The 25,262-nt window shown below is 52.3% G+C and overlaps 1 protein-coding gene across 1 annotated transcript in view; it reads left to right on the plus strand.

Annotated features, from left to right (window-relative positions):
- Window positions 1-17,338, plus strand: part of LOC134562336 (zinc finger protein 664-like) — a 455,591-nt gene extending 438,253 nt beyond the window's left edge. The window contains 2 exon segments of the mRNA XM_063419714.1: window positions 16,908-17,172; window positions 17,175-17,338. Of these exon segments, the coding sequence (XP_063275784.1) occupies window positions 16,908-17,172; window positions 17,175-17,338 (429 nt within the window).
- Window positions 17,339-25,262: the final 7,924 nt, after the last annotated feature.

Genomic DNA, 25,262 nt, shown 5'->3' on the forward strand with positions numbered 1-25,262 from the left:
CCCAAGTCGTACAAGTTTTCCCCACATCACAGGTGTACATGGTACCAAGTCTGGGTTCCTGGTGTTTAGTTCATCTGAGAAGACAATCTCTGCCCCTGCCATTTCTCTCAAGCCTTGAATCCCTTGTTCTCTGGTCTTCCACTGGGTTTGCTGCATCTCGAGATGGTCTGCACACAGATATCTTTGTGCCACACTTGCCAGGACCTGTTCCCAGAGACTGCAAGGGTGAGCCTCCCTCATCATTCCTTGGTCGATAACGGGATCCTGGGACAGGGATCCCAAATGCCTCGTTTCAGTGCCCTCCAGAATTGTAGCCTGGCCTGCAGCATCCCAAAGATGGACTAACCAACTAATTATAGATTCATCAGGTCATGGAGTGTAATCCTTCCTTAGGGCACGAAGGTCCTTCAGGGAAAAGGACTCAGTAGTGGCTCCTGATCTTGTGCCAATTGTTTGGGCTTCTGATTTTTTGTCAGGAGGCATTGAGGGTCCTTCATCTCAGTCATCGTTCACTGGTTGTCAGATTTTGCATGTGTGCTTGTTTCCCACAGTGATTGCCAGTGTCTTAGGCTCACTGTCTGGTTTAGCTGCTGGCTTAGGCTCACTGTCTGGTTTAGCTACAGCCTGAGTAGCTGGGCTGTTGGCTGCAGCCTGAGTGACTGGGGTAGCTGCTGATTTATCTCCCTACCCCCTGCCTCTGTCTGCTGCCCTACAGTATCTAGCAGTGTGCCATAAGCATATGCCAGGGCCCAGCTCATTGCAATGAGCTTTTTCTCCTTACAGTCATCATGGTAGTTCTCTTCTAGATATTTACCCACATTGTCTGGGCTCTGAATTTGTTCACATGAAAATTCCCAAGCTGGGGATCAGAAAATTCCTTCAGTGTTTGGCCCATTCTCTCCCATTCTCCACACCACTCAGGATTCTCCACACCTGGGTCTACTTCTGGGTCAGGCCCTCAACATCAGCCCCTCTTAATATCTCAGCCCTCACCCTAGAGAAGCTGCAAACCATATGGAGGAAGCTCACCAGATGAAATACCAGGCAGGTGGTCTCTTGAACATTCAGGGGAAACTGAACATTCTCAAAAAATGATGTAACACATCCAAAAGAGGGAAAGGCAAGGTTGAAAAACTTCATCCCTTACTCCTCCTCTAAGAAACTGGCTGCAATTACTAATAAATCCCCAAAACATGCTGCTGGAACTAAGAAGCAGGTTAGGATGAAGAAACCATCAATCAAATATAGCTGGCACAAACTCCAGTACCTTAATAAACTTTTTATAAAACATTATCACTGAGCCCAGGAGGACAGCTATCCTGATTTGTGCTCCCCTACTGTAAAAGCTCCATGTTAGGGACAATACTGGAGCTATTGCTGGATAAGAAAATAAAGCTAGGGACCAGAAAGGTATTAAAACCTCAAAAAAGCCTAAGGAACAGAAGCACAGGAATGGACATTAGGGACATGAATTCAAGCAGCAATATGGCTACTGATTACTGTATCCCCACACAAAGTACAACCAAAATGCAATCAGTACAAGTTTTTTCCACTTTCTCAAGCCACACAGTAGGCCCCAATAAAAATGTATTTGTCCTGGTTTAGGGCAAATTTGGGAGGAAACCTCTGAATGGGGTTCCTCTAGACAAGCAAACCCAAACGGCCCCTCCCCCTCAGGACTGGTCCGGAAAAAAAATCTCCTTAGAGAAAAGTGGAAAAAACTATTTATTTAACAAAGTGCCCACAAGCATAAAGAATGAATATTATGAAACAAGAAAACCTCTGGCTGCTCTGAAGAGAGATGGTAACATTGAGAGAGTCCTTGCTGTGGGTGTATCTTGTCTCCCTCAGTCTCTTATCAGTTCCACCAGCGCTGGAAAATGCCGAGGTCCAGGCCCCGGTGGAACACAGGTGTGAGATCCCGGTGTCTCTCTGGGTTTTTCAGACCACGATAAGTTTAAACAGTCCCAGGAAAAAAAGAAAAAAAACAATCCAGGGAACTTCTCTGCCTCACCGAGCTCAAACTGACTGAAAGCAAAGGCAATCTCTGTCCCGCAGTCTGTCCGTGCTTCAGACGAACACCGTCCAGGAGCTGCAATGTGCAGGAGGGAGTGCTGTTTCTCCAAACAAACTCAGCGCTGCTTCTTTCTCCCCCTTGGCTCTCAGAACCAGTCTGAAAGGTGCAGAACTCAATATCCAGCACAACCAGAACAGACCATTGGGGATACAAGCACCATCAAGTCACCCCAGCACAGGGAGGGGGCCGAGCCGGTTCTCCACGGGGCCGCCCCCGGCTCGCCGCCTGCTCGGTGCTGATGTCGGCGATGTCGGGGATGTCCCACAAGTGCTGCAGCTTCTGTGGGGACACCCCGGGGTGACACCGCTGCCACCCACGTCCCCACAAGGTGAGACCTGTGCCACAGCCACCACCAGCACCTTGCAGCTGCCTGGGACAGGAGGCAGAGGTGTGTGGCGGGGTGTCCCCAGGAATGTCAGGCTGTGCAGGGGCTGCCAGGCTGTCTCAGCAATGCAGGGCTGTCCCTGTGGGTGTCCCAGTGTCCCCTTGGCTGCCAGGCTGTGCAGTGGCTGCCAGGCTGTCCCCAGTTATCCTGGGCTGTCCCTGTGGGTACCAGGCTGCCCTGACAGGTTCCAAGCTGTCCTGAGGGCTGTCAGGCTGTCTCAGGGGTGTGACACAGTGCCCATCTGGGCAATCTGGGGTACCCTGTGCCCACTGTGGGATGGCCATGATCAGATGCAGGTGAGTCAGGTAAGAGGATCCACGCCCCCCAGGCAACGAGGGGCACTGGAATAGGAGGAGGAGGAGGAGGAAGAGGTGGAAGGGGAGAAGGAGGAGGCAGCCTGGCAGGGCTCACTTCGGAAAAAAGGTAATCAGTGATGGGATAGTTCAGGACAGGGCTGGCCTGGTCGTTCAGCAGCTGGAAATGTTGGGACTGTCCCAGTCTGCACCAGCTGGGGAAGAAGAACCTGATGGGGACAGCAGAGGGGTCTCAGTGCTGAATCTCCAAGAAAGCCAAACCCCAATCAGCCATCAGAGCCAGGCTGGGGCTGTACCTGATCCTTGACATCACCACCTGGCTGCAGGACTTGTTGATGATGCAGCGGTGGCTGGGGGTAAAGAAGCAGCTCAGATCCTCACAGCCAGGATGAAGAGCAGGTGGCACAGAGGCAGCACACCTGGGGACTGAGAGTGGGGCTGGGACCCCTGATGAGAATGAGCAAGGAACGCTGAGCCACAGTCAGGACCTAAAGCCCAGAGCTGAAATCCAGAGTCCATGACCATGGCCTCCTGTTCAAGAGAAGCACATAATCCCCTCCTCTCTGGCACCATCACTTCTCCCAACCAGGTACCAGCCCCTCTGGCACCCCCGAGGCAGTGGAGTGGGAGGCTGTTAGGGTCCCCCTGGGCCCTTCAGCACTCCCGAGGTAGTGGGATTCAGGTTGAGGGAGTTCAAGAGAGGTTTTGCTTTCCCCCAGGTGCGCTGCCTCTTTCCTCACACCCTCTCCCTCCACAGTCCATGGTCTGCCTGATCCTTCACATCTCAGAGATGACCACAGGGCTGCCAGGGCTGTTCCTGGGCTGTGCCTCCAGCAGGACCCTCAGGTGAGGACAGGGGTCACCCCATGCCAGGGGACCCTGGGGAGGGGGTGCAGCCCCTGCCCCACAGATCTGGGGCTGACGGGGCCCCGTGCCCAGCACGGCCTCCACCTCCATCAGCACCGTGGCCACAGGCACCGCTCAGGACTTGGTGAAGCCACGGCTGCCGGCGCTGTCCCCATGGGAGTTGACACTCATCTCCAAGGGGCTCTGGGAGTGCCACTGAGCCGGGACGTGCCAGGCTGTGCCATCCAACCAGTGACACGCCATTCCACTCCACTCTCTGATCCAAGAATTGCTGCTCCTCCCTCTTGTGGGGCAAAAGTTGGGAGCTGATTTTCTCCCGGTGGCGCTGGCCAAGCCCTGAGCCAGGGCAGGAACTTTCCCTGGAGCTCTGAGGGCGCTGGGTTTGTTCAGCTGCAGCAGAGCAGACGCAGCTCAGAGCTCCCCGGGGGCTGCGGCTCCTCCCGAGGGGCAGCGCGGGGGCAGCTCCGACCTCTGCCCCGGGGGAGCAGGGACAGCACCCGAGGGAAGGGCTGGGGCTGGGCCAGGGCAGGGCAGGGCTGGAGAGCAGCAAAAGCTTCTTCCCCCACAGGGACTCAGGCACTGACCAGGCTCCCCAGGGAATGGTCACAGCCCCAAAGCTGCCAGAGCTGCAGGAGCCTTTGGACACCGCTCCCAGGGATGCACAGGCTGGGATTGTTGGGCTGTCCTGGACAGGGACAGGGCTTGGACTCCATGATCCCCGTGGCTCCCTCCCAGCTCAGCCCATTCTGCAATTCTCACCCTTTGGCTCAGCCTTTGTGTCCCCTGCAGGCGCTGGCAGAGCTGTTGGCTGGGGCAGGAGCAGGGCAGCCCCAGCATTCCCGTCTGTGTGACACAACAGGGACAGCCCCAACATTCCATCCCTGGAGATGCTCCAAGGGAAGTGTCCACACCCGTGTCCAGCCAACACAACTGACCGGCCACTGACCCTGAGTGACCACGGCCCTGCCAGCCCGGAGGCACCGCTGGGGCAGCTGCAGCTCAGCCGTGTCCCAGCTCCTGCAGCCCCTCCTCTGCCCCCAACCCTCCTGCACCACAGGGAGGGGCTCATTTCAGTGCCCCTCAGGGGTCTCCTCTTGGGGTTGGAGAACACCTGGCAATGGAACCTTGGGATGAAAAGTAGAGATTTTGGTTCTCCCTAGCAGGGCAAGAACTGAAACTTTCTTCCTTTTGCCTTGGTGCCTTGGAGGCCCCCGGGTGTTTTCTGCACTGAGTTCCAGCCCCCAGCACTCGCTGAAGGCGCTCCCTGCAAATGTCACACTGCCAGTGCCCTGTCCTTGTGTCACCTGCTGTGGCTGGGCATAAACAGAGCTCCTGGACTTGCATTTCCAGGTGGAAACCAAAACTGAAGGACAGGAGATGCTTGAATGCAAAAACTGGAATGGGCGCAGCTGTCAAGGGAGAAATCTCCTCCTCCTGTGCCAGCCCATGTGAACTCTGGAATTCTCTTCTGCTGAGGAACTTGAGGTGTCTGGCTGAGCAGGAAAGGTAACCTGAGAAAGGAGTTTTCCTTTGCTAGAGCAAAGCCTCAGCAAAGTAAGAACATTGGCAAGGAGGGATTGTGTTAAAAGAGCTGTCACATCCCTGCTGGGTTGGACATGGGAAGTTGTGGTGCCATCCTTTCCATCCCTCCAGCCCTCAGCTGGAACTTGGATTGAACAGGGACATGAGGAGAAAGGAATTTCCCTGCCAGGGCAGGGCTGTGGTGCAACACATCCCCCAGCAGGAGTCTGGAGCAGCCCAAGGCTCTGTGTGCCCAGGCAGAGGCAGGCAGGACGCAGAGCTGTCAGCAAAGGAAGGGCCCAGCCAGGTGGGGCAGCCGGGGGATGACAACAGCCTGCAGGGACAGAGGCGCAGGCCATGGACACCGTAGCACAGCCTGGGCTGCACAGGGCACAGGCATGGGCAGCAGCTGAAAGGCCCTGACACAGCCAACTCCTGCAGCACTTGGGCCATGGCTGCTGGCCCTGGGGCTGAGGCATCAGGAGGGGACAAGTGACCCTTGCAGGCCTGGGGCCTCATTGCCTCCTTGTCCCTGCTCAGCAGCCTGGCAGGGGCCGCCCCATGGTGCTGCCCTTGGCATTGCACATCCCCACATCCCAGTGGCCCGGGAAGAGCCCTGAGCAAGGAGGGAGGGACAGGATCTGCCTTGGCAGGGGCTGGGGCTCAGGCCTTGGCCCTTTGCATTCCTGAATCACATCCAGGTTTGGTCAGCATCAGAGACACCTTTGCCTTGTTTGTCCCCACCTGTCATCACTGCCTGCAGTGTTCTGCTCTGACTGGAACTGGGGACACTTTCTCAGTCATGTCTCTTAGTGGGATCCATTAAAACTTCAAGAAAATTTGGACTTTGAATTTTAGTTTGAGTTCTTGAGAAGTTTATTGAACACTCTCTCAGGGACTGAGTCTCATGTAAGAAACACTGAAGCCCCAAGGGGGTCATTAAAATCCTTGTACTTTTTCTGTGCTGCTGAGCTGGGCTGGGCTTGTGGCAAACAAGAGGAGCTTCAAAAAGACATTTCTCCTGAGGAGCAGCTCCTCTCCCAGCCCAGCAGGGCTGAGGGAACGGTCTGCAAGCATCTGTGAGCAGTGAAGCAGACAGAGGCTTAAAGCAACAGGAAGAACAATTCTGAGATTATTCACAGAGAAATCTTCGCAACTTTTTAAAATTCTGAGCTTTTTTCTGGAGAAATGTTCCCCACTTCTGACAGGGTAAGTCTGTGGCTGCAGGGATCTCCTCAAGCTGAGCCAGGACAGCACTGAGGTGACTGTAAGGATGGCTCTGCTGCCCTTGCTGCTTTGGGGGAGGATGTGCTCCAGAGCGGGGCTGCCCTGGGCACCGTCAGAGGGACAGGGCAGGACGGCTCCTGCTGCCAGGGACGGCTGCAGGGGCTGAAGCTGGGGCTGCAGCCAGGGCTGCCCAGGGCTGTGGTGCAGAGCAGGTGCTGCAGCCCTGAGGGCTCTTGGCCGGCCCAGGGCATCTGCCACCTGCCAGGGGCAGCTCTCAGCCTGCCTGGGAGCTCCCATGGACTGTGGGGAGAAGTTGGAGGTGGAAGGAGGCAGCCCCATCAGGGCAGATTCCTGCTGCTGTGGAGATGGTGCTGCATGGCCAGGGCTGCTCTCAGCTTTCTCATGAAGGAAAGGGAAAGGGGCTGTCAGGGTTGTCTGTGTCACTGACACTCCTGCACTGTCAGCCTGGGGATCAGCAGATGTGCCTCAGATCTCCCTCAGAAAGTGCCTCCTCACCCTCATTTAGCTACAGACAGCAGCAGCACCTTGGCTTGCTCATTGCTCTCATTTGTCTGAGCTGTCCTTAAGGCCGTGGTGCCAGGGAGATGCCCCTGGGCAGTGCCCTGTGCTGGGAGGGGTGTGCAGGGCAGAGCTGAGCCCCCAGGGCTGGACTGGGCTGGGCTGTGGGAGCAGTGGCAGTGACAAGACTTGTACAAACAGCTCCGATTAGGCACAACTCCAGGCAGCTGAGAGCCAGACCAAACCTGGATATGCCTCCCTGTCCAACAACATAGAAAAAAAAGGAGAGAAATCTTTAGGGAAATTTATTTTGAAATTGCAGCTTTCAGATTGTCCACTTTATTTTTCAGGCATGTTTTAAATGCAATCACCCTGAAATAGAAGGAGGTATACTTAGGAAAGGGCATCTGTGTGAGGCCAGCAGGTCTGACTGCCCTGGGGTACAGGAAGGTTTGTTTTCCCTCTGGGCTGCCCAGTGTTCAGGCTGAGAGAAACACTGAAGATGAGGCAGTAATTCAGATGCAGCTGAAACACAAACTGCAAGAAGTTTTGAAAAGTTCCCTCAGAAGAAGAGAAGTGATTCTGAGGGGATTCCAATTAAAATAGCACAGGACTGACACAAAGAAATTGGTCCCACTTGGTCAATGTCTTCTTTCAATAGTCCACCATGGCCAGAGTGAAGAAATGTCCAACAGCAGCTCCATCAGCCACTTCCTGCTGCTGCCATTGGCACACACGCGGCAGCTGCAGCTCCTGCACTTCTGCCTCTTCCTGGCCATCTCCCTGGCTGCCCTCCTGGCCAACGGCCTCATCATCAGCGCCGTAGCCTGCGGCCACCTCCTGCACAGCCCCATGTTCTTCTTCCTGCTCAACCTGGCCCTCAGCGACCTGAGCTCCATCCGCACCACTGTCCCCAAAGCCATGCACAATTCCCTCTGGGACACCAGGAACATCTCCTATGAAGGATGTGCTGCACAGCAGTTTATGCTTATTTTCTTTCTTGGATCAGAATTTGCCCTGCTGACCGTGATGTGCTATGACCGCTACGTGTCCATCTGCAAACCCCTGCACTACGGGACCCTCCTGGGCAGCAGAGCTTGTGCCCACATGGCAGCAGCTGCCTGGGCCAGTGCCTTTCTCACTGCTCTGCTGCACACAGCCAATACATTTTCCCTGCCCCTGTGCCATGGCAATGTCCTGGGCCAGTTCTTCTGTGAAATCCCACAGATCCTCAAGCTCTCCTGCTCCAAATCCTACCTCAGGGAATTTGGGGCTTCCATTTTCACTACCTGTTTAGGACTTGGCTGTTTTGTGTTCATTGTTTTCTCCTATGTGCAGATCTTCAGGGCTGTGCTGAGGATCCCCTCTCAGCAGGGACAGCACAAAGCCTTTTCCACCTGCCTCCTTCACCTGGCTGTGCTCTCCCTGTTCCTCAGCACTATAATGTTTGCTCACCTGAAGTCCCCCTCCATCTCCTCCCCATCCCTGGATCTGGCAGTGTCAGTTCTGTACTCGGTGGTGCCTCCAGCCCTGAACCCCCTCATCTACAGCCTGAGGAACCAGGAGCTCAAGGCTGCAGTGTGGACACTGATCACTGGACAATTTCAGAGACATTAAACTACTGGCCAAGTTTTTGGAAATCATTTGTAATAAAATTAATCTTTGATGCTTCGTGTTGGTTTCATTTTGGAGGTTCATCTTTCTTTTAGTTTTTAATATTGTCCACAAAAAAATGTCTTTGTGCCCTTTCTCATTTTTGGTCTCTCGACCTTTTCTGTGGCCACAGACTTGTAAATAAGAAGCTGTGGTCTCAGTGTAATTAAATGAACAAATGAATCTCCCCACAACAGTTTCTTGCAGAAATTCCCCTTTTGTTCCCTTCTCTGTGGCTGCAGCAGCAATGTCTGTGTGCAGAGCTGGGGCAGATCAGTGCTTGCACAGCAGCTGTGCCCAGCAGCAGCAGCACTTGGTGTTGCCAGTGCTGCTGCCGTGGCCCTGCCCCGCTGCCCTGCTGGCCCTGCTGTTGCTGTAGGGCCTGAGTGCTCTCGGGGCCGGGCACAGGGCTGGGGGTGGCAGTGCCGGGGCTGCAGCAGGGACAGGCCATGGGCACTGCTGGGGCAGCGCTGACGCCTCAGGCCAGGGCCTGGGGGCTGCAGGCTCCTTGCCCAGGCTCTCTCCACAACACGGCCAGGCCAATGCTCAGCACAGAAAAGCCCCGTCAGCAGCCCCAGGCTGGCCGTGGGCAGGCTGGGGGCAAACAGCATGGCTGGGGCTCTGCAAGGTCCCTGGGGGAGACGGGAAGGAGCAGCAGAGCAGGGGCTGATCCATCCCCACTGCGCTGGACACCCCAGGGCAGCGTCCCAGAGTGTCCTCATGCACCTGCCAACAACATCCCCCCTCTGCAGCCCTGGCCTCTCCCCCAGCTCACACAGGTGCTGCATCCTTGCAGGCACAGCCACGGCAGCACTGCCTCAGGAGCCCCTGTTTGCACTGCCCAGAGCAGGCGTCAGCACCCCCATGGTGTTGGTGTGGGGAGATGAACCTGAGTGAGCACAGATGCCATCAGCCCCTGGGACCAGGAAGGGCTGGGGGACAGGAGAGAAACCACTCAGGTTTGTCGTGGTCTCTAATATAAGTCAGAAATTTTGTTCTCATGAGCTGTGAGTTTCCTATCCTACTACAGATGTTTTTGCTTACAGCCAGGAACACCTGGCAGCCATTCCTAAACTTCTCTGAGAATCTCCTGTGCTTCACTTCTGCTCTCTTTCCTCTTTCTAGATCGATTTCTTCTTCTTAGGCATCCCTTTTTTCCCCTCCTCTGCAAACAGCCCATCCCTGTTTGCCCTTTCCTGTCTGGCCCCACTCCCACTTTCAGTTCCTGAGTAGGCATCATAAAATGTCCAATGGGGAGCAGGATCATCCTCCAAGTACTTCAGGAATTGTCTGCAGGCTCCTGCAGTGCCTCCTGCTGCTCCCTTGCCAGAGGCACCACAGGCCAGGGGGGCACATCTGCCCTGCTGTGTCTGCCTGTGGGGCTCCCTGCTCTGGGCAATGAGGAGGGGCTGCAGAGGCTCTGCAGGACTGACAGGATGGGCTTTGGGGCTGTGAGGAGAAGCTGAGGGACCTGGGCTGCTGCACCTTCTCAAGAGGAGGCCCAGGGCTCATCCTGCAACTGCTCCAAGGGTGGTTTCAGAGAATCACAGAATCAGCAAGGTTGGAAAAGACCTTGGAGATCATCAATCCCAACCTGTGCCCTGACACCACCTTGTCTCCTCTGAGCCTCCTCTTCTCCAGGGTAAACAACCCCAGCTCCCTCAGACACTCCTCACAGGACTTGTGTTCCAGAGCCCTCACCAGCCTTGTTGCCCTTCTCTGGACACGCTCCAGCCCCTCCATGTCCTTCCTAAATTGGGGGCCCAGAACTGGACACAGAACTCGAGGTGCAGCCTCACCAGTGCCCAGCACAGGGGAAGAATCCCTGCCCTGCTCCTGCTGCCCACACCATTCCTGATCCAGGCCAGGAGCCATTGGCCTTCTTGCCCACCTGCCCACACTGCTGCCTCATGTCCAGCCTGCTGTCCAGCACTGCCCCACGTCCCTTTCTGCCTGCCCACTGTCCAGCCACTCTGTCCCCAGCCTGGAGCACTGCAGGGCTTGTTGTGGCCAAAGTGCAGGACCCGGCCCTTGGTCTTGTTCAGCCTCCCCCTGCTGGATTTGGGCCCTGGATCTAGCCTGTGCAGGGCCCTGTGCACAGCCCTCCTACCCTCCAGCACATCCACACTCACACCCAGCTTGGTGTCCCCTGCAAATTTGCTGATGCTGGACTCAATCCCCTCCTGCAGATCCTCAGTGCAGATATTGCAATCCCCGCTGGCTGCCTCTGATCCCTGGGCCATCCTGGGGGTGCCCTGGGATGGCTCTCAAGGGGATCTGTTCCATCCCCTTGCTGGGCACCCAGGGCAGGCTGACAGGCCTGCAGTTCCCCACATCCTCCTTCCAGCCCTTCTTGGGGATGGGCTCCCATTGGCACCTCCAGGCCTCTGGGACCTCCCTGCTGAGCCAGGACTGAGGAGAAATGATGGAGAGCAGCTTGGGGAGCTCATCCAGCAGCTCCCTCATGGCCCTAGCATGGATCCCCTCTGGTCCCAGAGACACCTGTGAGCATCTGAGTGGCTCAGCAGGTCCCCAGCTGCTTCCTCCTGGATTGCAGGGGGCCTCTTCTGCTCCCTGTGCCCATCTACCAGCTCAGGAGAACACTTGTTGGGAGGAAAACCAGTCTTATTGTTGAAAACTGAGAAAAAGAATGGGTTAAGTGCTTAATTGCAGAAAAACATCTTTAGCATTTGGAATTCTAAAGCAGGTCTGTTTTATTCCAGTTTGGATGCATAGGGGTATTTTCACCAGTTATGGTACCCGGTTGAGACAGGTTCTGAATTTAAATACACTTAGATCCCACAAAATCACACTTCCCTCTCCACCTGTTCCCTGCCCACTTTCCACCTTTCTGCCCTTCATATTATAATTAGTTTTTTGTGCTGCCATGTCTCTTGGTGGTCACTGGCAGGGGTCTTGTGATGAAGTAAGAAGTCTCTCTCCATATCTGAGCAGGTGCAGTGAAGGTTTGGCTATTTTCCAGGTCAGTTTGTCCTGGCCAAAAGCAGGAGCCTGGTTCTTGCTGGTTTCCTAATCAACTCATTCTGCTTTGTTTGGTCTTCACAATGCCTAAGTTCTGCTTTACTGTGTTTTAACATTATACATCTTATCTAACAACTAAATGTCTATGTGTTCTGTTAATTGTTTCTACCTAACAAGTTACACTCCTATGTGTTCTGGTAGAAGTTGCTTCTCTACTTTTACAAAGTTCCTAATAGGCTATATATATTGCTGTTCTCCCCTTCACCTGTTTAACCACATTATATGGTTCTAAAATCCTGAATTTTCATATGCATATATGTTTCCTACATTAATGATTCCCATTTTCTTCTAAGGGATGCAAATTCTTTTGCTTCCTAAGGTACTTATATTCTCTATGACTATCTTTAACTAGTTGATTAAAAACCACAATAGACCATTGTGGCCATCCTTTGTAACAGTTTTTTAAATTCAAAAAAAATCATAACCAAAACCAAAACAAACCTTAAACCAACTAGAATTATTAAAACTATCATAGGATGACAGAATTGGTTTAGAAACCCTGTTGCAGTAGGAAACCATCCAAAAATGCATCCCACCAGTGGTGAGATGTGTCTTTTTTCATCTTTCTAAAGACTCTCCTTACAGTCTCTGTGTTATGGTGTATTGTAATTTTTAACACCTGCCTCAGAGATTGATGAGAGTTCCATGCAGTTTGCTCTTTGATCTTGATTGCAGTGAAGGAGATGAGGAGCACTTGCAATGGTCTTTCCCACTGTGCTTCCAAAGCCTTTTCTACAAGAGATTTTACACAGACATAATCTCCAGGTTGCACATTATGTACTGCTCTGTGCAGTCCCCTACACCGGGTTCCCAAGACATGTTTTTAATATTGTTGAGTTGTTTTCCTAGGGTTAGTATATATTCTGTTATAGCTTCTTCCTCTGCTTGTGATGATGTTCCCTTCTGCACCTCACAGGGTCGCCCATACAGGATCTCAAAGGGACTCAGTCCTTCCTTTGCCCTTGGCTTAGTTCATGAGTGTAAGAGAGCTAAAGGGAGAGACTGAGGCCAAGGCAGGTTGGCCTCCTGTCCTCATTTCACCATTTGCTGCTTGATCAGGTGCTTCACCTTTGCCACTTGTCCCCTTGATTGGGGACTCTATGGGGTGTGTCATTGCCAATCTATACCCAGAGTATTGCTAATCTGTTGTACAACCTTTGAAATAAAATGGGCTCCTCTATCTGAGGAGATGACGGCTGAACCCCAAATCGTGGTACAATTTCTTTGATCAATACCTTGACCACCTCTCGAGCCTTAGCAGTTCTAGTGGGAAAAGCCTCAGGCCATCCTGAGAAGGTGTCAGTTAATACCAAAAAATAACAAACCCCCATTTTCTTGGGAGTTCTGAAACATCAATTTGCCATTGTTGACCAGGCTGATTCCCTCTCCCAGTCTGACCCATTTCTGGCTTTGGAGTGTTTTTGGGATTAGTCTGGAGGCAGAGATCACACTGTTGGGTTACTTGTCTTACTGTAGTGTATCACTTTCTATCTATGATGCCCCCAGCCAAGTGCTTATGCAGGGCCTCTGTTCCCCAAAGCCTCTTCTCATGCTCTTCATTTCCTATAGACCATATCAGATGGCTGGGTAGGATTGCCTTTCCTTCTGGAGTTTAGGCCCACTCTTCTTTACTGTATGTCCCCACATATCTGTGGTTAGTTTTAGATCCTCTTTGGCATCATTTGGCTTACCCTCAAGAGAAATTTTTTCATCCGAAATTAAGGCTCCTCTCTCTTTGCGGCTTCTTTTGACTCCCTGTCCACCAGCTTGTTTCATTTTTCTAATTCTGAGTTTGTTTTTTGATGTGCTCTCATGTGCATGATTTCTATTTTCCGTGGGAGCTGTACTGCCTTTCATAATCTCAGAATTTCTTTTGGAGCATTATTTATATCCAGGTGGCTTGAGCACGTTGCTTCAATGGTTTCCAAGCAGTCCTGGTGTCCTGTTCCCCTGTGTTTCCACTGAGGAAAGAAGCTGCACTGACAATGTTAGTGACCACAATCTCCACATCATCCTGTTCTACCATGATGGCTTGATACCTCAGGAATCCCTGTGGAGGAAGCCAATGCCCGCCCTTCCCTTTTAATACTGCAGACCCTGTATGGGACACCAGCACAGTCATTTTCTGTCCCAAGGTGAATTTCCCTGCCTCTTGGATGTTCAGCACCACGGCTGCTACCGCACCCAAGCACCCTGGCCATCCTTCTGCAGCTGCATCCAATTGCTCAGAAATGTAGGCACTGCCCCACGGTGTGGTCCCAGATCTTGTGCTGATATTCCTGGGGTGATCCCCTGTTTCTCATGAGAAAACAAAAAGAAAGGCTCACTCATGTCAGGGAGCCCCAGGGCTGGAGCTGACATTAGGGCCTTTTTCAGTAGTTCCATGGCCCGTGGAGCTGGTTTATCCCATTGGAGATGCTTCTGCTCGGTGTTGATCAGTGCATACAGGGCTGAACAAGCAGTCCATAATTACAGATCCAGAGGTGACACGACCCGGTCATTCCCAGAGAAGTTCTCAGCTCCTTTACAGTCTGTGCCTTTGGTGTTTGGCATGTAGCCTCCCTCCAGGCTCACCCTAAGGTCCTTTGCACTAATCTCACAGCCCAAGTAAATGACTTCTCTCTGCAGTATCTGGGCTTTCTTCTTGGACACTCAGTACCCTTGGAGCCCTGAAAAATTCAAGAGACTCACTGTCCAAGCCATGCAAGTATCTTCTGTTTCAGTGGCAATCAGGATGTCATCTAGGTCTTGTTGCAATCTTCCTTTCCCAAGTGGGGATTCCCAAGACTTGAGATCCTTGGCAAGTTGATTGCCAAATATGGTGGGGGAATTTTGCAGGAAGTACAATTCAGGTGAGTTGAGTTCTTTGTCCACTTTTAGGATTTTCCCATTCAAAGGCAAATATCTTTTGTCTGGCTTCATGGAGAGGGAGGGAAAAGAAAGCATCCTTCAAATCTGAAACAGTAAACCAAGTTAGTTCTGGTATTAATACTGTTAACAAAGTATATGGATTCCCTACTATGGGATATAAATCCTCGATTATTTTATTGACTTCCCTGATTCCTGGACTACTCTCTACGTTCCAGCAGGTTTCTGGAGCAGTAATATGGGAGTGTTGAAATCAGATTTGCATTCTCCTAACAGGCCCCATTGCAAAAATATTTCCATTACCGGCTGGATTCCTTCCCTATCTTCTTTCTTTAAGTGATATTGTTTTACTCTTACCACTCATTGTCCCTCCTTGAGCTTTACCTCTCCTGATGATTCACTTTTAGCTCTTCCTGCCTTCTCCATGGCCCACACAGTACACCTGGACTATGGTGTCTTCACTGATTTTTCCTTCTATGGGAACATCCACTAAAAGTAAACTCATTATTTGAATGTATTTTTGAATGTCTACCTCCAGAGGAATTTCCCCTTTTTACAAATCTGATGACTGCATTTAATTGTTCAAGTCAATCCCTTCCCAGGAGTGCATGTCGTGAATTAGGCATATCTAAAAATTTCTGTATAGCTATTTGTTTTCCCAATTTCTATTTTAGTGGTTCACAAAAGGAAGCCTTTTCAGCTTGGCCAGTGCCTCTTTTAACTATAATATGATCTTCTCCCACCAGGTTTTAAGCTTTGTTTAAAAGTGAATATATTGCCCACGTATCAAGTACAAATACCACTTGCTTTTGCTCCTCTCCCTCCCCACAATTTCCTTCCAATGGGTCAGTATCCATCCTAAAGGACTTCTCTTGGACACTTCTTTACTCTGCTGCCTCCCCATTGGAATTGGAGTTATTGATTCAAGAGGGCAGTGTTACCACAAAAAGGCTCTAAAGTTCTACTTGGACATGCTTTCAAGAGGCACTCTAAAACCTAATTACTCAGAACCAAAACTTCCACCACCAAAAATAAAGTGCAAGTCCAAAAGACCATATATCCCACCACCTGTTGATAGAATTCCCCAACAAACACAATTTTGATAGCAGCAAAGATTATAGCAGCAAAATGATAGACAAAACTGATAATACCTTGGGTTCTGCTCGAGCTACCCCAAAGCTCACAGCAGCCACCCTGCGTGCTCAGCAGAAATCCCCTTTTCCCACCTTTCCAAGACCTTTTCCCAACCATCAGCGCTTTCTGTCAGACGTCTCTGACACGCTGCCTTTGCCAGGCGTGGGCGTTCCCAGCGTCTCACAGGCGTCCCTGGGCCCTCCCTTCATTCCAGTCAAACACCCCTCACCTGCCCTGCAGAAGGTTCTTGTTGTCCTCCGCAGCAGCGGCCGGGGAGCGGAGGTCCTCCGGACAGACCCGGCCGCGCCTGGGAGTGTCCACTTCCCGCTGGCTCCTGCAGCCAGGCCCAGAGATCCGAGCCACGGCACCAAAACTGAGCTGCACAATGAGGACTTTACAATTCAAACTGTAAAGCAGGTATGTTTTATTTCCAGCTGGGACGCACGGGGGATTTTCCACCATACCTGCGTACCTGGTTGAGACAGGTTTAAGGTTTAAATACACTCAGATCCCACAAAACTACCCCTCCCAGCCCGCCCATTCTCCGCCCAACCTCCACCTCCTTGCACTTCATATTATAATTAGTCTTCTCTGGTGCCATGGCTCCTGGTGGTGGCAGGCAGGGATCTTCTGATGAAGTAAGAGTTCTTCCTCAGTTGTTCACTGTTTGACCTCTGTCTCTGGACAGAGGTGCACTAATGGTTTGGCTCATTCCCAGGTCAGTTTGTCCTGGCCAAAACCAGGAGCCTGGTTCTTACTGGTTTCTTAAGCCACAGGTTCTGCTTTATCGGCTTTTCACAATACCTAAGTCTTGCTTTACTGAGTTTTCACAATATACACAATGTACATCTTATCTCTATGGCCTTTACCTAGCAACTAAATTCTTGTGTGTTCTGTTACAAGTTGTTTTTCTGCTTTTAAAAGATTGCTAAATAAGCTTTACATTTCTGCTTCCCCTCCATCTGCTTAAGCACATTAAATGTTTCTAAAATTCTGAAATTTCATATATATATGTTTCCCATATCAAACTGGCCTATAATTACCAGGATCATCCTTCCCACTCTTCTTTTGAATGCACAACACATTGGCCACCTTCCACTCCTCTGGAACCTCAGCAGTGAGCCAGGACTGTTGGGAAATGATGGAGAGCGGCTTCACAAGCTCATCTGCCAGCTCCCTCATCACCCTGGGCTGGATCCCATCTGGGCCCATGGATTATGAACATCCAAGGGGCTCAGCAGTTCTCTGACTGCCTCCTCCTGGAGAACAGGGGCACCAATCTGCTCCCTGACACCCCTCCATGATCCACACTGGGGAATGGCCAAATGAGTGTGGGGAATGCGGGAAGGGCTTCAGCTGCAGCTCCCACCTGATCATCCACCAGATGATCCACACAGGTGAGAGGCCCCACGAGTGTCCTGAGTGTGGGAAGAGGTTTCAGAGCAGCTCACATCTCCTCCTGCACCAGCAGATTCATACAGAGGAGAGGCCCTTCCTCTGCCCTGACTGCAGGAAGGGCTTCAAGCACAGCTCCCACCTCGTCAGGCACCAGTGCATCCACACTGGGAGAGGCCCTGCAAGTGTGGGGAATGTGGGAAGAGCTTCAGCACAAGCTCCAGCCTGATCTGCCACCAGAGGATCCACACCAGGGAACAGCCCTACGAGTGTCTCCAGAGTGGGAAGAGCTTCACCCAGAGCTCTCTGACCAGACACCAACAGAGCCACCAGTAAGGGAAGCCCTGCGAGTGCCCTGACTGCAGGAAGGGCTTTGTGCACTGCCCCAGCCTCATCCCCCATCAGAGGACCCACCCTGGGCAGAGCCCTGGTGACCCACAGTCACTGTGAGCCATGGTGGGAAGACACTTGGCGGGTTATCCTTTTGGTTTGACCCTCATTTTTTTCTGATTTGTGTTCATCCCTTAAAAACATCTGAAACTGGACTAAAAAGAAAGAAAATTATCAAAGATACGTATATCCTCACCATTTGAGGGGCATTTTAGGGTTTGGGGACATATTCTGGAAAAATTGTGGCTTCTTGAGGGATTTTTGGCAGTATTCTCCATCTCTTTGCATTCCAAAAGCCAAGATGGATTGATCTGTCATCTCAAAAGGACTCAGTCCCACTGAGAACAACTCAATCTTACCCCAAAAGGCCTCAATCCCACCTCAAAATGGCTTGTTCCCTCCTCAGAAAATTCAGTCCCATGCCAAAACAACTCAATTCCAAAGCCTCCAGGGTGTGATGGGGTTGGAAGGAGATTGGGAGACATGGGATCCAAACTTGAGGGTGTGGGATGGGGATTGTGTGGGGCTGGTTGGGTGGGATGTATTTTGAGAGTAAAGAAAACTTTCAGAATTATTGCTTTCTGTCCTGTTCATTTTCCATCAGTTCCAGTTTGTTTTTCAGAGTGCCACCTTCTCAGCTGATTGTGTTTGTGTCCTCCTTTCTCTCCTGCCTTTCTCTGCCTGCTCTGTTTCTCTCCCAGTGTCTCTCTTGAGCCAGGGCAGCTCCCACCAAAGATCCTCCTCTGATTTAATTCCCAATCCACGAGCTAGAACAACGATGGGTGAAGTTATGAAGGCTGGTGTTGCCATGAATTTTCCTGGTTTGCTGAGCATCCATATTAAAGGAGAAGTGAGCAGCTTCTCACGCTAGTGAATGTAAACACAGGACCATGTTCTGTAAATACTGCCCTTGTTACGAATGCCTTCTCAAGGAGAAGGGGAGGTTGAATGACAGCCTCCTTGACCAATGTGGTTGAGAGGTGGGAATACTACCCTCCAATCCATGGTCACCTTGCTATAGGTATATAATAGGGAAATAAACTAAGAGGCAGGTCTTCTGCCCTGCATGCTCTGTCCACCCAGATCTGTCTCCCCAGTCTCATTTCTGGTAGGCCTCGCGGTGATAGGCTGGCAGTGAAATGTCACTGTAAGATCTTGCTCCACTTGGCTTTTGGCTCCTTGTGAAGAGCTTTGCCTTCAAGGGCAGGAACATCTTTTCTTGGCTGGGATCTGGGATTGCAGACCCTGGCAGTGTGTGCCATGGATCCCAGAGGGGCATTCCCGAGGCTCCCAGGGTGCTGCTCCTGCCGTGCCTCCCAAGGAGCTGTGCAGGGCCAGGGGACAAGGTCCAGCAGCTGTGCTGGTTCTGCAGTGCCACAACAGCCCCTGGTTCCAGGAGTTTCCACACTTTCAGCAGCAGTTCCTTGGTTCCAATGATGACCTGCTGTGTCACAAGGGATATTTGGAGTCATCAAGTCCTTCAGTGTCACAATGGCCTGCCTGGTTCCATGAGCTTCCAGTGTCCCACTGGACTCCTTGGATGGGCAGTGTGACAATGGACCATTGGCTCCGTGCAGCCCTGCTGGGGCACCATGGACTCCTTGGTTCCAGGAGGTTCCAGTGCTGCCACCACGGTCTCCTTGGACCCACAGTGTCACAGTGGCCACTGGATCCACGTGGCCCTGGGGTGTCAAAGTGGCCCCTTGGTTCCAGGGGACCCCAGGGTCACAGTGGGCTCCTTGCTTCCATGTCCCCCCTCAGTGTCACAATGGCCCCTTCGTTCCATGAGGAACACAAAAGCTTTGTAGGAACATGGAGCAAATCCTGCTGAACACACCTGGGAACATCTGTCTGCTTTCAAAAGAGAGGTTAAAGGGGAGGATGGCACCAGCAGCTTCCATCTGCAACAGAGATCCAGGGAAGGGACAGGGACAGAGAATTCAGCTGAAAGACTCAGAGAATTCTGCGTACAGAGATCATTTCTGCTCACACTGTCCCTTGTAGAAAGGTGACATCATTCCAGGCAGCCTGGACTGAGCATGTGGTTCCTGAGTGGGGTTTGTTGTTCAGGAAACCTGCTCAGGCTTTTCCATTCTCTCCTTACCAAGAAGAAAACTTCTCCTGGGCCTGTGTGCAGGCAGAGCCCTGAGGAGAGCAGCTGGGACATGGTGCAGTGTGCTGGGACATGGAGCTGGAGAGCTCAGGGGACAAGGTTCTGATGGAGGGCACAGGGATGTCAGTCCCAGGTGGGCCATGTCAGACATGGTGAGGTTGGGATGAGGAGCAGGTTGTCCAAACAGGGTCAGCCCTAAAGGGGCTCGTCCTTCTCCATGTCTAGACCTCCTAAGGAGACATTCAGCATCAAGATCAGCTGGGGAATGCTTCTATCAGCTCTTCTCTGAACTGAAAACTAAAAAAATACTCACTTGATTGAAGATAAAAAGTCATGAGGTGCACTTTTAAATCTTCCTCCTTAAAAGAACTACAAACTGACTCCAACCAGCTGCACAAGTCCTGAAGACTTCAAGACAATTGAAGGAAGACAAGGAGCTCATGAAGGCTTTCTGTATTTTCATCAGCCCCACAGTGGATTTGGGGCTGTGTCCAGGACCCCCAGGCACTGAGAGAAGGTTGCAGAAGCTGCTCAAGGAGTCAGAAGCAAAACTCCAAGTCCCTTGGAGCATCCCTGGGCCCCACTGAGGGCAGGCAGTGCCCAAGGCTGCGCAGGCACTGCTGAGAGCAGATCCTTGAGGGCAGGATTGCAGGGAGCCCAAGGCTGTGAGCAGGGAACTGCAATGCTGAGCCAGGCCTGGGCTGGCTGCAGGGAGCAGAAAGGCCAAGCCCTGAGCCCAGGCTGGCACAGCAGGGCCTGTCCCTGGCGGGTGGCTCGGGGCTGTTTGTGGGGCAGGGGGATGGCAGGGGCAGCAAGGACAAATGGCATCAACCTGTGGGACACTCCAGATCCTCATGGAACCAAGGGCCAGTGTGGCACTGTGGGAAGTTGTGGAACCAAGGGATCATCATGGCACCGCTGGGGCCCATGGAACCAAAGGGCCAGGGTGACTCTGTGGGGCCTCATGAAAACAAGAGGCCACTGTGAGCCTGCAGGGCTGTAACACCCCAGAAAACCTAAATGCTGGGGGGAACCAAAGGTTTCTTTACTTGCGTTTGCTACAAAGGAGGAACACCAACCAGATCTTCTCAACATGGACAGACGCAAAGAATATTCTTGGTAGGAAGGGACCCACAAGGATCATGAAGTCCAACTCTAAAGTGAACGGCCCACACAGGGATTGAACCCACAACCTCTGTGATGGGCACCACGCTGTAACCAACTGAGCTAGGAGGTCAGAGTGACACAAAATTTTACAGCCAAAACACAGACAATCAAGGAACTTTGGCAAAGGGTTAATTACAACATCCAGTTCAACATGAAACTCTTATCATAGCATTAACTGCATTAACTTAGCCCATTTAACCTAAAAACCTTTAACCCTTAAGATGATAAGGATTAACTCAAAAATGTCCCAGGTAAGTAGGATTAGAAGAAGAAGAAGAAGAAGAAATGGAGAACAACACAAAGCCAGCAGATCTGTAGAAAGACACACATACAGGTACCAGCTGCTCGGGTTCCAGCATCGCTCACAGAGGAGCCCCAGGAGAAGGCAGCAATCAGAGCATGGGCTGGCCTCGTGCTCCGGCTTTTAACCCCCTGGGCCTCCATGGGCCCGCCCCTTGGGTGGGACTCCCAGTTGCTTGTCCAATCAGAGTAAGGGTAGGCAGCAGCTGCGAGAGTGTGATTGATTGACAGCTTGGCCAATCAGAGCTGGGTTACCATACTGGCTGTGCATTGTGGTGCCCCATGGAATCGGCGACCATTGTGAAACTCGGGGTTCCCAAGGGTCCATGGTGACCTTGTGCAGCCCGTGGTGTCACGGAGTAGCCACTGTGACACAGCGAGGGTGTGTGGAGCCGAGGGGCCATTGTGACACTACAGAAGCAAAAGGGAACATTGTGACACTGCAGGGCCTCATGGAACCAAGGAGAGCATTGTGACACTGTGGGGTCCCACAAAACCAAGGGAACATGGAACAGCTCTGGCTGGCTGGGCCTCCTGGGGACCACCTGACAGGTTGGGGTGACCTTGGCATGTTGAGGGCTGCTCCTCCTCTGCCCCTGGAGCACTGGGGCTCTGGGCTTTCCTTCCTATGGGACAGAACTGTCCTTCTCCTCCAGGGCCTATGGCCAAAACTGGGATTCCTCCTCCAAATTTCCTGATGTGCAAAGATTGTTCCCAGATGAAATCTGTCAGGACAGACAGATCTCACTGCCTTGGCCACCCAGGGGCCCACATCTCCTCTCTCTATCAGACACTGGGACCGTGTAGTTTCTTTCTTATGGGAAAACATCATCCATCTGGACCTGGTGCCCATGGCCAGAATTGGGAATCTGTCTCCAGAATTTCTCTTATCTAAGAATTATTCCCTATATCCAAGGATAGTTCCCAGACAAAATCTGCCAGCACAGACAGGTCTGGCTGCCCTTGGCCTCCTGGGGGTCCCTCTCACCTGCTTTCCAAACACTGGGACTTGATGCTTTCCTTCCAAAAGGGAAGGAACCATCCTTTTCAAAGTGTCTGTGGTCAAAATTGAGATTCCTCCTCCCAAATTCCATATATCGAAGGACTCCTCCTTTCCCAAAGGTTGCCAGGACAAACAGGTCTGGCTGGCTTGGCCTCCCAGGAGCCAGCTCTCTCCTCTTTTGCCTTTTAAACACTTGGGCTCTGAGCTTTTCTTCCTATGGAAAAGAACCGTCACTCTTATCTATGCAGAAATGGCTGAAATTGGGATTCCACCTTGAAATTCCACATGGAACCGAGGGAACATGGAACAGGTCTGGCTGGCTTGGCCTCCCAGGGGCCACCTCACAGGTCTGGCTGATCTTGGAGTGTCAAGGGCTACCCCTCTTCAGCTCCTGGAGCCCTGGGGCTCTGTGCTTTATTTGCTATGGAAAACAACCATCCATCTTTTTAGATGCCCATTGCCAAAATTGGTACTATTCCTAAAAAATTTCCTATATGCAAGGGTATCTCCCAGAAAAAAACCCTGCAAGCTCTGGCTGGACTTGGCTTCTGGCGGTCACCTCTCATCTGCTCCTGAAACTCTGGGGCTCTGTTCTTTCCCTCCTGTGGAAAAGAACCGACTTTCTTGTCCAGGGACCAAGGCCAAAATTAGAACTTGGCCTCCCAAATTCCATATTGAAATGATTGCTCCCACACAAAGAAACCAGGAGAGAAAGGCCTGTCTGACTCTGTCCTATGGTCATTTTCTTGGACTATGAGAAGTATGTTCACAATTGCAAATCCCTTGGAGAGGGCCCAGAGAGCTCCCAAGATGGGGTTTGGAGGCCTCAGGTCCATGACAACTAATTAGGGACAACAAAGCTCTGTGCTCCTTGGGTTGGAGGCTGAGGACAGTGGAGGAGAGCCATGAGAGTGTTTAAAGGGCATTTTCAGAAATGGTGGATCCTTTTCACATAGTAGAAAACAGCCACAAAAAAATGAATTAATGCAAAGGGCAGCTGGGGATGCCCAGACTGGACACACGGAGAAAGGAATTTCCCTCCCAGGGCAGGGCTGTGGTGCAACACATCCCCCAGCAGGAGTCTGGAGCAGCCCAAGGCTCTGTGTGCCCAGGCAGAGGCAGGCAGGACGCAGAGCTGTCAGCAAAGGAAGGGCCCAGCCAGGTGGGGCTGCCGGGGGATGACGACAGCCTGCAGGGACAGAGGCGCAGGGCATGGACACCGTAGCACAGCCTGGGCTGCACAGGGCACAGGCATGGGCAGCAGCTGAAAGGCCCTGACACAGCCAACTCCTGCAGCACTTGGGCCATGGCTGCTGGCCCTGGGCCTGAGGCATCAGGAGGGGACAAGTGACCCTTGCAGGCCTGGGGCCTCATTGCCTCCTTGTCCCTGCTCAGCAGCCTGGCAGGGGCCGCCCCATGGTGCTGCCCTTGGCATTGCACATCCCCACATCCCAGTGGCCCGGGAAGAGCCCTGAGCAAGGAGGGAGGGACAGGATCTGCCTTGGCAGGGGCTGTGGCTCAGGCCTTGGCCCTTGGCATTCCTGAAACACATCCAGGTTTGTTCAGCATCAGAGACACCTTTGCCTTGTTTGTGCCCACCTGTCATCACTGCCTGCAGTGTTCTGCTCTGACTGGAACCGGGGGACTTTCTCAGTCGTGTCTCTTAGTGGGACCCATTAAAACTTCAAGAAACTTTAGTATTTCAACATAATCTTGAGTTCTTGAGAAGTTTTCTTGAACACTCTCTCAGGGACTGAATCTCATGTAAACAACACCAAACCTCAAGAGACTCATTAAAATCCTTGTGCTTTGTCTGTGCTGCTGACCTGGGCTGGGCTCCTGGAACACAGGCAGCTCCTGGCAACCACAAAGAGCTTTAAAAAGACATTTCTCCTGAGGAGCAACTCCTCTCCAAGCCCAGCAGGGCTGAGGGCACTGCCTGCAGGTACCTGAGAGCAGTGAACCAGACAGAGGCTCAAAGAAACTGGAAGGACAATTCTGAGATTATTCATGGAGAAATCTTCAGAACTTTTGAAAATTTTGAACTTCTTCATGGAGAAATCTTCACCACTTCTGACAGGGTAAGTGTGTGGCTGCAGGGATCTCCTCAAGCTGAGCCAGGACAGCACTGAGGTGACTGTAAGGATGGCTCTGCTGCCCTTGCTGCTTTGGGGGAGGATGTGCTCCAGAGCGGGGCTGCCCTGGGCACCGTCAGAGGGACAGGGCAGGACGGCTCCTGCTGCCAGGGACGGCTGCAGGGGCTGAAGCTGGGGCTGCAGCCAGGGCTGCCCAGGGCTGTGGTGCAGAGCAGGTGCTGCAGCCCTGAGGGCTCTTGGCCAGCCCAGGGCATCTGCCACCTGCCAGGGGCAGCTCTCAGCCTGCCTGGGAGCTCCCATGGACTGTGGGGAGAAGTTGGAGGTAGAAGGAGTCCCTCCCATCAGGGCAGATTCCTGCTGCTGTGGAGATGGTGCTGCATGGCCAGGGCTGCTCTCAGCTTTCTCAGGAAGGAAAGGGAAAGGGGCTGTCAGGGTTGTCTGTGTCACTGACACGCCTGCACTGTCACCCTGGGGATCAGCAGATGTGCCTCAGATCTCCCTCAGAAAGTGCCTCCTCACCCTCCTCTACCCACAGAAAGCAGCAGCAGCACCTTGGCTTGCAGCATCTCTGTTTGAGCTGCCCTTAAGGCCCTGGTGCCAGGGAGATGCCCCTGGGCAGTGCCCTGTGCTGGGAGGGGTGTGCAGGGCAGAGCTGAGCCCCCAGGGCTGGGCTGGGCTCTGGGAGCAGTGGCAGGGACAAGGCTGGGATAGAGAGAAACAGCTCCCAGTAGGCACAGCTCCTGGAAGCACAGAGGTAGACCAGCCCTTGGAATGTGTCTCTGTCCACATTCACAGAGAACAAGAGAAGGGTTAAGAGAGACAGAGTTTGGAGCTTTCAGAAACGTCACCTCATTTTTCGAGAACGAGTTTTAACTGTAATCAATCTGAAATAGAAGGAGGTGAAATGAGCTAAGGACTAATATGTGGGGACCAGCATGTCTGACTGCACTGGGGCACAGGGAGCTCTCTTTCCCTTATGGGCTCCCCAGTGTTCAGTGTGAGAGCAATGCTGAAGATAGGGCAATAACTTAGCTGAACAAAACCAAGCTTAAAAAAAAAAAGAGCTTACTGAAGCTCTCCCAAAGGAAGAGAACTAGTTTTGAGGGGAATTCCTAAAAAAAATACAAACAGTTGACTAAAGGAGTTTGGTCTCAGCTTGTCAATGTCTTCTTTCAACAGTCCACAATGCCC

This window comes from Prinia subflava, chromosome 27 (assembly GCF_021018805.1).
Source record: "Prinia subflava isolate CZ2003 ecotype Zambia chromosome 27, Cam_Psub_1.2, whole genome shotgun sequence".
Taxonomy (NCBI): domain Eukaryota; kingdom Metazoa; phylum Chordata; class Aves; order Passeriformes; family Cisticolidae; genus Prinia; species Prinia subflava.